Source organism: Cnephaeus nilssonii (assembly GCF_951640355.1).
Source record: "Cnephaeus nilssonii genome assembly, chromosome: 5".
Lineage (NCBI taxonomy): Eukaryota > Metazoa > Chordata > Mammalia > Chiroptera > Vespertilionidae > Cnephaeus > Cnephaeus nilssonii.
The window spans coordinates 75,901,592-75,915,013 of NC_137076.1; the positions used below are offsets into that span (position 1 = coordinate 75,901,592).

The 13,422-nt window shown below is 54.4% G+C and overlaps 1 protein-coding gene across 5 annotated transcripts in view; it reads left to right on the plus strand.

The window, feature by feature from the left end:
- The first annotated feature begins 653 nt into the window (after window positions 1-653).
- The window catches only part of JADE2 (jade family PHD finger 2), a 50,469-nt gene continuing 37,700 nt past the window's right edge, over window positions 654-13,422 (plus strand). The window contains exons 1-3 of one of the 5 annotated variants that reach the window (XM_079771422.1): window positions 654-738; window positions 7,840-8,022; window positions 13,325-13,382. In XM_079771422.1, coding sequence (XP_079627548.1) covers window positions 13,325-13,382 — 58 coding nt within the window. In that variant the 5' untranslated portion in view covers window positions 654-738; window positions 7,840-8,022. Of the gene's footprint in view, window positions 739-2,543; window positions 2,627-4,064; window positions 4,204-4,228; window positions 4,474-7,839; window positions 8,023-13,324; window positions 13,383-13,422 lie in introns of those variants that run through there. The other 4 variants (XM_079771423.1, XM_079771425.1, XM_079771421.1 and 1 more) reach the window with 4 other exon arrangements.

Below are 13,422 nucleotides of genomic sequence, written 5' to 3' on the forward strand. Positions count from 1 at the left end.
GCACATGCCCAGGTTATGGGCTCAATTCCCAGTAGGAGGCATGCAGGAGGCAGCTGGTCAATGATTCTCGTTATTGATGTTTCTATCTCTCTCTCAGTCTCCCTTCCTCTCTGAAATCAATAAAAAATATATATATTTTAAAAATAAACAAATTGTGTATCTCCTTTCACTAGAAAGTTCCATGAGAGCAGGCATTTCTGTCTGTCATGGTAGTGCTGTGTCCCCAGCACCTAGAATGGTACCTGGCATACAGGAAGCACTCAATAAATATTTGTTGGGGAAAAAAGAGTGATTACATCTCTAAGAACTCTGTTTCTTCTCTTTTTTTTCTGTAAAAAGTTAATGATTTGTGAGACTTTTAGTAAACATTAAAAAGTTATAATTAGCTCTATGGCTATCATTCTGCTAACATTTCCAAGGTTAACCTTAAACAGCAGAGAGCTGTAGGAACCCAAGGATTCTTGATGGAGCTTCCAGTCCTAAACAAGCAGTATCTTCCAAGGACCTTTTAGGGGACGTGGGTCATACCCAAACTCAGGGAGTCACTTCAGAATCAAGGTGCTGCACATAAAATTCTTTCTTACCTACTATACAGCAACCAGGCCCCCATCCTCAATCAAACCATTAATACTAATACTTTTTATTTCTGGCAGTGTGGTAAATGGAAAACACATAGGCTTCCAGGTCAGCTGGACTAGGTGCCAGTTCTGCTACCACTTGCTAGCCGCATGATTGTTGGTAAGTTACTAAACCTTTCAGAATAGGTAAGATGGGTTTTTGTGAGGATGAAATGGGATGGCATGTACAGTGTACAGCACAGATAGGTCACTGTATAAATGGTCATTCCCTCCCTCTTCCATCTCTCTAGGTCATTTTAAAAAAATATATTTTTGTATTGATTTCAGAGAGGAAGGGAGATGGAGAGAACAACAGAAACATCAATGATGAGAGAGAATCAATGATTGGCTGCCGCCGCACACCCCCAACTGGGGATCGGCCCATAATGCCGGGGCTTGATCAGAATCAAACCCGGGACCCTTCAGTCCGCAGGCCCACGCTCTATCCACTGAGCCAAACCAGCTAGGGCTCTCTAGGTCATTTTTTAACTGCTTGCCAAGATTCGTGGGATCCTGATGGCTAAGGGGATGTCCAGTCCTCTCCTGCATGTAAACCCTCTGCAACTAGACCTAACCAGAGCAGTCCCCTTGGACGGTGCCACTGTAAATTGGTGCCTTCACTCACTCCCACCTCAGATGTGTGGCTGAGACTGACATCTGGACCTTGGTCACAAAGCCCACCATCTGTCACAGTTTCTTCTGGCTTTCCCTTTTGCCCACACTGGGAGATCTTGTATATGTCCTCATAGAGGGTAAGACACAAATCACTGTCCCCAGTTTTTTAGCATTAAGAGCTTTTAGAGGGCACATTCACCCTTCCAAAAGGTAGGCACCAGGGGAAGTTCTAATGTGCACTTGTGCACTCTGAGCCAGGCCCTGCTTTACACACATAGCATGTGTATGTACATATATACATACATGTGCATGTATACATGTGTGTGTATTTGTACACATGGCCTTAGGAACCCTGCCACCACTCCATTCCACAGAAGAGGAAAAAGAGAACCAGAGAGATGAATTCACTTGCCCACATCAAGCAGCTTCTGAACTGAAGGGTCAGGATTAGAACCCAAGTATTTAACCATTGTGTTACTTGCCCACAGCCTGCCACTGTCGGCAGGCACTGACTTGGGCTTTGGTATATCCTACTAACTGACCACTGAGAGCTAAAGCCAGGGCTAAGTGGGAGGTGATACCCAGCCTGTCAATCTTGCCAGACAAGCCCTCCCAGACTTTGTGAATGAAGGCCAAGGAAGAGAAATATTGAACTGAGTCCCTTGAGCTCCTGTTTCTTTCTTGTTGCAAAAGTGCTTATTTCAGCATCCATCATCTCCCTCTTTGTTGTGTAGACAATCAATCCTGTCAGAAGATTTGGGCTGTTATGAGTTTATTATTAGATTTATTTCTCCTATAAGAACTGTGTTCACAACATTCCATTGGGTAATCTTTTTAATTGTGACATAAAAGTCACCTTATGTAAATTGAATATTTATCTTCCCCTGGTAGGGTGCAGAGGGGGGAAAAAGAATAAACAATCTTCAGTCTTGGAGAGGGAAGGTGGTTCCTGACCCAGTTCATTACTCATCCATGTGCCTTCAAAGCCAAAGGTGAGCTGAAAAAATTATTGGATCATCTTTGAGGGGCGCCCAAAAGGTAGGGTGAAGAAAAAGTTGGCCATGATGCTTTGGGGAAGTTGGGTCAGGCTCCCAGGTCTCCCTCTCCAAATCCCGCCCGAGACCAGACCACCTCCTCCCCAGCTGGGAGCATCGGGAGAAGGCTGCAGCTTGCCTCTCACTCCTCCCCATCCAGGAGGCCAGCCCGGCTCCTTCCTCGAGAGAAGGTGAGCGCGGCGGGCACTATGGGTTGAGTGGGTGTGGCCCGCGGCTCTGGGAACCGACCCAAGGCCCCGCCACCGCTCGCAAGCCGCCTCACAGTCCGCCTGCTTGGCGAGCACAAGCTCTTCTTCCAGAAACTGCGAGGATCCGAGCGCACTGTTTGTGCACCACAAGGTCAAGTCGGGAAGTGGAGCCGGAGGAGGAGGGGCGAGGAGGCGAAGGGTGGGAAGAGGGGCGCCCCGCTTCCTCGCCAAGTGCCAACCCTTGGAAGTTGCCCCTCGGTTTTTAACCCTTTATGGGGAGTGGGAAGGACAAGCAAGGGGAAGGGGATACCCCGGGGCAAACTCCTCTAGGGCCAGGACCTGCAGCCAGCCACCCACCCATCACTACGTTCCCCACCCCCCGGAAATGCGGGGCAGAGCTGGGTGCCAGGAGGCACCCGGGCGGGAGGAGGGGGCGATGAGCCCGAGAGGGACCCTCTACGGACTGCCCCTCCTTTCTAGAGGTCGCCCACAATTTCAAGTTTTCCCCGCCCGGGATGGTAGTTTCCATCTGCTGGGGGTGGGGGAGGAGGGCCGCGCCCCCTCCCCCAGACTCGCGCGCGCCCTCCCCTCCGCTCCTGCCAGCACTTTCTGCTCACTTCAGGCTGTAAAACGCCACGCGATTTATTCGATTCGCATTTTAAACCAGCGATTCTGGAGCAGGGCCTAGGGCGAGGGTCTTCCAGCGCTGGAGCCCCGGGAGGCGGGGTGCTCAGTGCAAACCTCGTTCCCTCCGCGAGTGTCGCCTTCAGGCTATTTGCAAAGAAACGTCTTTTTGACGCAGGGAGAAATGGCAAATTTTAAGTACGTCATTAATATGGCGCCAAAAGATTTTTTTAAGTATAAGCTTGCCTTTTTTTTTTTTTTAAAGGTTGCGGGGGGCACCGCCCGGGTCTGGGGCGAGAAGGGGGCGGGGTGTGAGCAGAAAGTGTGAGTGAGAGAGTGGAGGGGCGGGGTATGTGGGTGAGTGTGTGAAGTGTGAGCAGACCTGATGGGACTTGCTCGGGCGCAGCCGCCGCTCGGGCCCGGCCCTGGGGACAGGGCGGGCTGGGGGCGCCCCAGAGTCCGTGGGGAGTCCGGGCTCGAGGTGCAGGCAGGCTGGCAGCCCGGCAGGGCACCCTCCCTCCTGAGGCCTGCAACGTTACCTGGACCCGTTTCTTAAGCCAAACAACTGGGCGCAGGGGGGTGGGGGGTGGCGGGCTACGGAGGGGGGTTGTCAGGAGTGGAGCTCGGACTGAATAAGAAAAAAGTGGCTACTCCCCCTCCCTTGCTCCTCCCGCCCGCCCCCAACCACCCCACCCCCACCCCAACACATTTTTTTTTTTTTCTAAAGAGATCACAAGGAAGTCTTGGTTTAAAAAGAAACAGAAACATACACAGGGGGGTTGGTGAATGGTCCCGACCGCGGCCATCGCAGTTGGAAGCTATTTTTTGGTGGGGGTGAGTAGTGTCCATGGAGTTACTTTGCGCCCACTGCTAGAAGGCAAGGGCTCGGGTCCCTCGGGCTGAACCGTCCCTGGCAGAGGCGCGGGGCTGGGGACGCCGCGGGCCCCGTCGCCTCCCTCGCCGCGACCCCGGATGGATGCGCGCCCCCCGCCCGCCCGCGCCGGCCCCAGGAGCTCCGGATTTCGGGAGCATCCTTCCCGCGCCGGTCCCCGCCGCGGCGCGTAGCCGAGGGCAGCGCCCCTCGGAAGGGCACCACGGAGCAAGGTAAGATCCAGCCCCCAGCTATGGGCCCTGCGCATCTCCACGGCGTTATTTTGTGTTTTTGCAACAGATCTGCCAGCGCTCCTCGCTCTGTCTCTAGCTCGCTCGCTCCCTCTCTCTCCTGCTGGCTGCCTGTTCTAGGAAGCCAGCGCGCGGGGGGAGGGGGGATGCACAGCACAGGGAAGAGAGATTGCGCATGTTGGTCAGTCGTGTTTTAAAGAGTACATTGCGGGGAGGCTGAGAGGGGCGCACGCTACAACAACTTTTGGAAGGGTGAGTTTGGCGACCTTCTTTATTAATGACTGCGGCAAAGAGCCCCCGGGCAGGCTAGGGGGCGCGGGCGGGCGGGGGCGCACAGGGGCTGCAACTTGCCCCGTGGCTCGAGCTGGGCGGAGGGGCTGCAGCGGGAGACCTGCGCCAAGGGGAGATCGAGCGGCCGGGGACGAGGGTTCGGAGGACCCAGAGTTAACTGCCCTCCTGTCGCCCCGAGTTTCATTTTGTTGGTACGCAGCACGTCCGGGAGACGAACCGGGTTGAGCCGGTGCACATGACCCCGCGCTGGGCTCACGTGCAGCCGGCCGGGTCCCAGACACCTTCCGGGGGTCACTGCCTCCGCCCTGTCGCCCCCTCTCCGGGCTAGGTGCACGCGGGCGCTGCACGCGGGGGCAGCGTGCTCAGCTCCCGGGCGCTGAGGCTCTGCACAAATTAAACACAGTTATTTGGAGGGGTGGGGGACGCCCTTTCCAGGTGAGTGTAGAGGGTGCGCAGCCCCGGCACGGGGGGAGCGGGCTGGGTCGGGGGCAGCTCCCCCCTCCAGGGCTGCGCGGGAGTCCGGCGGGGGAGAAGCGCTGAGAGAGTGGAAATGTACCCGCGGCGGCCGGAGCCGCGGGTGCGCGCCCGCGGGGCGACGGCAGGGGGCGTGGCCCTTGTTTACCTTCTCCCAACTCAGCGGGTTCGCGTCCCGCTCTGGGGTAGGTTCTGCAGTCCCCGGCTCTCCGCCTCCGCCCCTGCGTCCTGGGTGGCACCGGGAAGACGTAGGCTAGCGGCAGCCCCAGCCTGGACTCACATACCCGACCCCCAAATGAGTGCCACTGCAGCCCCCGCCCCCACCGAGCACCGCTGCAGTCCCTCTCCCCGTTCCCCGGCCCGGCCCCGCCCCCCAGGCAGTGGCATCTTCCCGGCCTCACCTCCTTCCTCTCTTCCTCCCTCTCTCCCTCCCTCCTTCCCACCCACTCGCCTGCGCCTGCGGAGCGGCTCCCCCCGCCTCTTCCCCGCCTGTGTGCAGACTTGTGGCTCCCTCCGGTCCCTTCCCGCCTATCCCTGGGCCCTGAGACACCCTCTTCTCCAGGCCAAGGGATGAGACGGGGGTCAGCTTCGCGATTAGTCAGATGGGGATGGCAGCAAAACAGGAAGGCTTCACTGTACCATCCAGAGGCCTAAGACCCCCTCTCCCGCCACACACACACTTCCCCACAACTGCTCACTCCACAAGGGGCGCGGGGCCCTTAACCGCTTCACCCAGTCCCTCCCCCCAGCCCGGGCGTCCAGTCCATCTCCCGTCGCCACCCCCGGCCTGAACCGCCTCTTGCCCTTCCTTTGCCTGGGCCAGAGCCCCCCGCAGCCACCTCCGGCTCCTCCTCCCGGCTCCCGCGGTCGGAATCACGCCGGCGCGCCTCCAGCCTGCGGTCCCGCGGACTGCCTCCAGGGGCAGACTGGAGGCGCGTGCCATCCCTCCCCCCACCCCCACCCCCAACCTCCTAAGACTCTGCCACCCGCCAGGGCACTTGACTTTTGATATTTTTCTTACTGTCTTCGCCGCAAGTTTCTTGCCCAGGGCTGGTGGGAGCGGGAAGAGCCATGTTTCCCTTTGCCCAGTGCCAAGGGCACACTGCAGCCGGTCACTCTGGTCTCTGCAGATTTCCAAACCTTGCCCCTGCACTTAGCACCCCCGTCCCCTCTCCCCCTGCTCATCTGCAGGATTCTGAGACAAAGTTTCACTCACAGGCTGAGTTTGCAGGGGATCATCAAGGGGCATCATGTTTGCACTCAGCATTGCCAAAGGGATGGGGAGGGGCTGAGTGGGCCAGCCCGACCTGCCATCTCACCTTTATTGATAGGGGAGGAGCCCTGAGCTTTGAGCCCAGGCAAGCTGTCAGGAGGTCCCTTTAACGGTTCTGTTTGCAAACTGATTCCGGGGCCCTGGTGGTGGTAGGGCCACCTGCCCCCTCCTCCCAGGGTGGCATTAACTCCCTTCACTGGTAAAATTCCCAGTAGGACATTTGGCAAAAGGACCCGCCAGGGAACTGCCAACCAGGCCTGGCCCTGTTTCCTGGGTTCCCAGGGTGCTGGCTTCTCCCCTACCCTGACTTCCTTGCTCACCTTAGGACCCCAAGTGAAGTACCATCCCTTCTGTCCCATCTTCCTGGGGCAGGTTGGAACTGGCAGAGCCATCTAACAAGCAGGGGAGGAAAATAACAACAGAATAACTGTAAGGGGAAGGAATGAGTAATAAAGCCGACCCAGGCTGGGAGGAGGGCTTTCATGTTTAAGAGTTGCTATTTGCTTTTTAGGTCACAGGCTGCAAAAACAGGCTTTGATCCGAAGTGGGCGAATAATTTATTGAGAAAGTTTGCATGGTAGAAAAAAAGGATGTTTGTTTGATCTGGAGCCCTCTCAGTTGTCCCAAGTGCTGTTGGCTGTTGTTTAGAGTGGAAAAGCATTTGGTTCCACAGCAAATGCCTCACAGAGGGAAGTCTTTGCCCCAGGCAGCAGGACTTGCAGTGAATGTTGGACTTGAAACTCTTTGGCCAGGGGTCTCCCCAGCACTTTTGGGAGATGAAGTGTTTAAGGATAAAGTTGTTTGGGCTTGAGATGCAGCAAATATTTCCCATCCAACATGCTTTTCCCTTTCCTAAGTTGCCTGGCTAAACAGCCAGTAATACTAATCTAAGATGCTCTCCTAAGTCTCTACTTAGCTTTCATTGACAGGTGAAGTGGGACTGCTGGTCCCCAGCCCCAGGTGCACCCCAGAGTCAAGGTTAGGCATTTGACATTGACTTCCATGTCCTTGAAGTTGGGGGCAGGGTGTCCTGGTTAACCGGTGTACCTGTTCACAGGGAGATAGTTGTCTTGTATCCAAGACTCAGGTCAGAGGCTTCCAGTCCAAATTCTTCATAGTTCATCCAGCGGGCTCTTTGTGGGCCTCAAAATTCTCCTTTAGGTTCTCTAAGGGAAGGCCAGGTCAGAGTTGTGAGGAGGGGAGTACCCCTGGCTTTCTCTGCCCTCCTAGGACCATGTGGCTCAAAGCTTAGGAGCCCAGCAAGGTGCCCACAGGAATCTGGAGTACCCCAGCCACACTCAGGAGTTGTGGGCCTGTGTACTGTAGCCCAGTGGGATGGGGTACACCATCTGGAATCAGAGACTTTCTGTGACTCAGTTTCTTCATCTACAAATAAGGTTAATAATAGTACCTATGTCATGGTGGGTACGTGGATTAAGCAATATTGCATAAAGAAGACTAAACCCAAAGCCAGGCATGTGGTAAGCACTTGATTAGTATTAGTCACTCTTATTATTATTATTATTAATGACCTGGACAGGGTCCAAATGCAGCTTTGACCTTTGATCTCTCCCCTTTAGGGTAGGCTGAAGAGCCAACTCCCTTCTCTGAAGAAGGGATCAGAAGGACCCTGCAGTTGCCAATGGGCAACCATCTGTGGGAGCAAGTGGACTGAGCTTTGCCCTCTCTGAGGTGGAGAGTAGGGTGAGAGGTGCTGAAGGACAAATAGACAAAGCCCCTTTCATTCTCCCAGGATCCCCTTGGTATGTGCCCAGAACTGGGTCTGGAGGGTGGGTGTGGGCAGCATGTTCTAGGGGAGCTGGGTGCGCTCTGGGACACTCGGAATTGCAGGTGGGCACTGATGGGTGTCGAAGGAGAGTTCAGGCTTCCCTGTGCTTGGAGAAGCAAGTTTGAGGATCTGTGCGCACAAAATCATTTTTGTAACAGCAATTACTGTCCCTGAGAAGGCATTAAAGTTAATGAGAGATAGGAAAGAGTGGGGCTCTGACCCCCGTTTAAAGCCATTTAAGAGTATGCAGTTCTTGTTTTCTGAATGTCTGGCCTTCCCGACACAAGGAGGCTCTGAGGACAGGTTTTCCAGCCGAAATATCATTAAATTGTATTAGCATCTTATTACACACACGCCTTAGTGGTCTGCCTCAGACAGGGAGAGTTTTTGTTTCTCTTTGAAAGATTGTGTCTGGAATGGTAAATTGCCTGCTTGAAAGCCTCCCCCACTCCCCTTTTTTAAGGAGGAAGACGAAATCCTGCTGTGTGTGGTGGCTGTCAGGGCAGGCCTGGTGGCCCCCAGGGAGGAGAGGCTGGAGGCCAGGCTGGGGTGTTTTAACTGCCCAGGGAGCGGCTGCAGTAGCAGGCCTGAAAGGCCCACTGTTCCAGGGTCAGCTGGAAGGGCGTTAATGGAAGCCCAGGGTGTTTATTTGAGTTTATTTGCAGAGAAATCTTTAAAGGGGGCTGGCACTGGGCATTGATGTTTCAAGTCCAGACCCAAGGCCCCCACTAAGACCAGTGACTAGTGCTGCCAAGAAAACATCTGCCACCAAATTGCTGCCCTATTACTAAGTTGACATTGATCATTAGCCAGGAGCCCAACCAAGTAAAGAGTCCTGGAAAATGTGTGAGGTTAAGATGGGGAAGAGGGCTGTGAAAACAGGACAAATCTTTGGGCTGGGGTGTTTGTTCCTGCAAGCTACAGGCAGGCCAGCTGGGCCGTATGGTCCCCACACTTCTAGAAGGAGGGGACAAAAATACACTCAGCACTCTGCACGTATCGAGTCCCTATTCTGTGCTGAATGCTATGCAAGGAGGGCATTGGGGCCCAGCAGGCTTACTTTCATGGAACATATATTCTGGAGGAGAAGGGTGTTCGACAAGTAGATTTGCAAACACAAATTATGATGGATGCTCTGAAGACACTGAATAATAGGATGGGAAGCTTTCTTTAGATAAGGCACCCTGCATATGTGACATTTAAGCTGAAACTTGAAAAATGAAAAGTCAGACATGCATAGGCTGCATAGACCATTACAAGGCAGAGGGTACAGGCTGTGTACAGGTCTCAAAGCATGGACTGTCAGGCTTGCTTCAGGAAATGAAAGGAGGCAGGTGTAGCTGGAGCAGGGCTAGGGGTCGATACGAACTTGTTGAGTTAGGCACATCATGTGGGGTCTTGTGGCTAGGAGCTTGAGTTTTATCCTTTGATCAGTAGGAAGCCTTTGAAAGGTTTTAAGTAGGGACATTTAAAATTTATATGTTATAATTTATTTTATTTTTAAATATGTTTTTATTGATTTTAGGGGAATGGGAGGAGAGAGAGAGAGAGAGAGAGAGAGAGAGAGAGAGAGAGAGAGAGAAACCTCGATCAGGTTGCCTGCTGTATGCACCCTAACTGGTAATCAAACCAGCAACCTGGGCATGTGCCCTGACTGGCAGTCGAACCGGCAGCCTTTCGGTGCACAGGATGATGCCCACCAACCAACTGAGACACACTGCCAGGGCCTGATTTATACTTTTTAAAGATCATTCTGGCTACTGGATTATGAGGGAGCAATAGTCCAGGCAAGAGAGGAAATGGCTTGGACCCGTTTGGTAGCAATATAAATGGGGGAAGGTGGGGGATTCATGGTGTGTTCTGGAGGGAGAGCCCACTTGCCGAGGGTTGCCGAGAGGCCGTGGGCTGCCGCTTCACTGAGGCGACCCTATGACACCCACACTCCCAAAGAGCTTCCTCTCTGTGTCTCCGTGCTGGGGGCAGTGTGGGAGGTGCAAATGGAAGGAAAAGTGACCCTTCTATTCCTCGTCTCCTTTGTAGGTGGGGTTTCAGGGACACTTTCTGTCTCCAAAAGAAAGTGCCTTGTGACACTGAGGTATTCTCCCAGAGCAGACCTTGCTTTGGGAGACATTGGAGGGGCCAGTGGAGAGGGAAAACTCAGAGGCCAAGATCAAATCTCAGCTCCCCCAAGCCCCACATGTATTTGCAATCTTAGACTTCAACTTGGTGAAGGAGTCTTCCCTGTACCCCTTGCTGGGGTGGAGAGGGGGGTTCCAGGGGCAAAGGGCTGTCCCACAGCCCAGCCCAGGCCTCACTGGGGCTTCATTAGCCACTGACAGTGGAGGCTCACCTGAGGCAGGGAGGCCTTTGCAACAGACATGGTTCAAAGGAAGGCAGCTTCACTTACAAACACTGACTGTCCTCTGAAGCCTAGTTATTATTTCAATTAAACCACCACAAAACCTGCACCCTTAATAACACCCTGCCCAGGAGGGCTCGGGATGCTCCACAGAGGGCAGGTTGGACAGGGACCTGGGTGAGGGTGGGGTGCCGGGCTGCATACTGGCAGGTCCTGGGCAGCAGGGAACGGCATTCTGAGAAGGGTGTCGCCGTTGGGTCCTGTCATAGAGGACCTTCCTTATTGTACAGGGACACCGCTCCCTCTGAGGACCCCTCAGGTGGGCACTGGCAGGAGGTCTCTCACGGGGCCCAAGCCTGCATGGTATTAACGAACCTCGATGTGGAGGGCCAACCACTGTGCCAAGGGCTTTCTGCTGCTCTCATTTCTTCTCACCAGCTGATTCTGGCCACAGATGTGTTTAGTTTGGCCTCCTGAAAGTGTTTGTAAAATCCTGAATCAGCTGCCAACATTTTCAGTTCAGGAGATTTATGTAAAAACGCAGGCCCGGTTGTCTTTCCCCTGGTCCCTGGTCTGGTGGGGGCTGTGGCTTTTATGCTATGGGAGAGCCTGGCTTGGAAGTGACCTCTTTGCTAGAAATGAAGAGAAATGCAATTCCTGGACAGCCCACTGCAGGGGGAAACAGGTGGATGGAATTCTAGCACCTCTCTTGGACTTCTACCCGCCTGTGATAGGGCTGCGTTAGCTAGATGTAGGTTAGAGGGCTTCGTTTAAAGCAGTGGTTCTCAACCTTTCTAATGCCCGCGACCCTTTAATACAGTTCCTCGTGTTGTGGTGACCCCCAACCATAAAATTATTTTCGTTGCTACTTCATAACTGTAATTTTGCTACTGTTATGAATCGTAATGTAAATATCTGTGTTTTCCGATGGTCTTAGGCTCTACAGCAGCAATTCGCGACCCACAGGTTGAGAACCTCTAGCAGGGTCGCCGAAGACCATCGGAAAACACAGATATTTACATTATGATTCATAACAGTAGCAAAATTACAGTTATGAAGTAGCAACGAAAATAATTTTATGGTTGGGGGTCACCACAACATGAGGAACTGTGTTAAAGGGTCGCGGGCATTAGAAAGGTTGAGAACCACTGGTTTAAAGCCACCCTCAGACCCCAGAGGACAGCAAGGATGGGCGGCTGTAAGTGGTAGAGCATTGTTGCCTGCTTGCACTAGGCTGCACAGAGGCAGGGACATTAAAGGTCAAGTGCATGGTCTCCTGAATCAGACAGACTTGTTAAAGCACTGCCATCCAGGGCAAACCCATAACCTCTTTGCTTTGTCTTCGTCTGCAAAAGGGAAGCAGCCGTCTTGCCCACCTGTACCAAAGGTCTGTTCTGGGGGCTCAGTAAGGGCCCTGTGTCCCATGGTGTCCCCCTCCCCTGCCGCAGTGAGTTGTTCCCACCTTCCTGTCATCCATGCACCTCATACCAGCAGGCATCCCTCCATACCTCCACGCCGTCTGCGGGGCACTTGTCCACACCTTCAGAGCTGGGCAATAAGCAGCCCCAACGAACCTTCCTGTCATCCTAATCCTGCTGTTGGGGGCCACGGGGTAGAGAGAAGCTCCTGGTTCTGGTCAAGCTCCAGGCAGGCGGGTCCTCCTGGTCAGCTCAGAGGTCTGGGTAGTCACCCCTGCCTAATGCTCCCTGGTCTCTGCAGGGCCACAGGAGGAGAAGGGGAACCCCAGGCCTGGCAAGGGCAGATTTGGGGTGGTGGCAGGTAGTAGATAGGATCATAGGCGCGGTCGGGAGCCTGGCTGGCCGGCAGCTGGGTTAGGCCGTGGGGCTCTTCCCTGCTGACGCTGGCTCCTGGCTGTTTGCTGTGGGCAGTGAGGCAGCCCAGGTTCCAGACTCACAGGAACAGGAACAGGAACATGGTGGAAAGTGCTCTGAGCCCTGAGCCCCAGATCTGTTCTCACATTAGCACTCAGCCACTAACTAGCTGAGACCCAGAGCAGGTTAACAAGCCACTGGGTGTGCTCCCCTCCAAGGGGACAGGAGCAGGCGCTGCCACCCAGGACTCTGTAGGATTAGAGGAAATAGTGGGTGGGAAAGCACTTCCAACAGGCAGGCGCTGAGGAGGGCACAAAGGCGGCTCAGTGTGGGCTCGGGGATCAGCCCACAGGCATTCAAATCCCAGTTCAGACAGTTACTAGCAGGACGAGGCACTGAGCCTCCCCAGTAAATGATGCAAATAGCTCACAGCTCACCGGGTTGTTAGGAACTGGAGATAGCTGAGATAGTGTGGGTAGAGGAATGAGCGCAGCATGGGAGAGCTGCCCTTCTTACCTTGAAGTTAAGTACTGTAGTCAAGATCAAGTTGGTTTGTACTTTTATCTGGAGAAGGACAGTGGGGGAGGGAGGGAGCCCAGCCCAGGACCAGTGACCCTGGGCCTGGTGTGTCTCAGGGACCCAGCTTGGAGCCTCCCTGTACTCACCCCCATTTCCACACTCCTGGCCGACCCCCTCAGGATGAGTCCTCAGTGCAGGCAGGGCTGGCTTGTCCTTAAACTCAGGTAGGATGGCCCTACCGCCTTCCCTTCTCCGCACTCAGTGAGGCACCAGTTGCAACGTTTGCTTGGGAGTGGATTGGTTTTCTGGTGAGCCTGAGTTTCCTGGGCAGGTCCTCTCATCCTAGACGCCTGCTCCTCTGAGGCTCTGGGCTCAGGAGATGGAGATGCACCCTCCTCTCCCCTCCCTCATCCCCCCCAGGGTGGGTGGGGCCGAGTGGGGCTGGCTGGCTGTAGCCGGAAGAGTGTGGGGAGGGAGGGAGGGAGGGAGGCTACTGGTGATTTTCTGGGGGATTGAGGGTTTCCCAGGTTGCTTGTGTGTATAATGGGGCCTGCCTTTTGTTGCAGATGGAAGAGAAGAGGCGAAAATACTCCATCAGCAGCGACAACTCTGACACCACTGACAGTAAGGCCTTCCTTTTGGGGCTCCTCCAGGGAAAGCATGT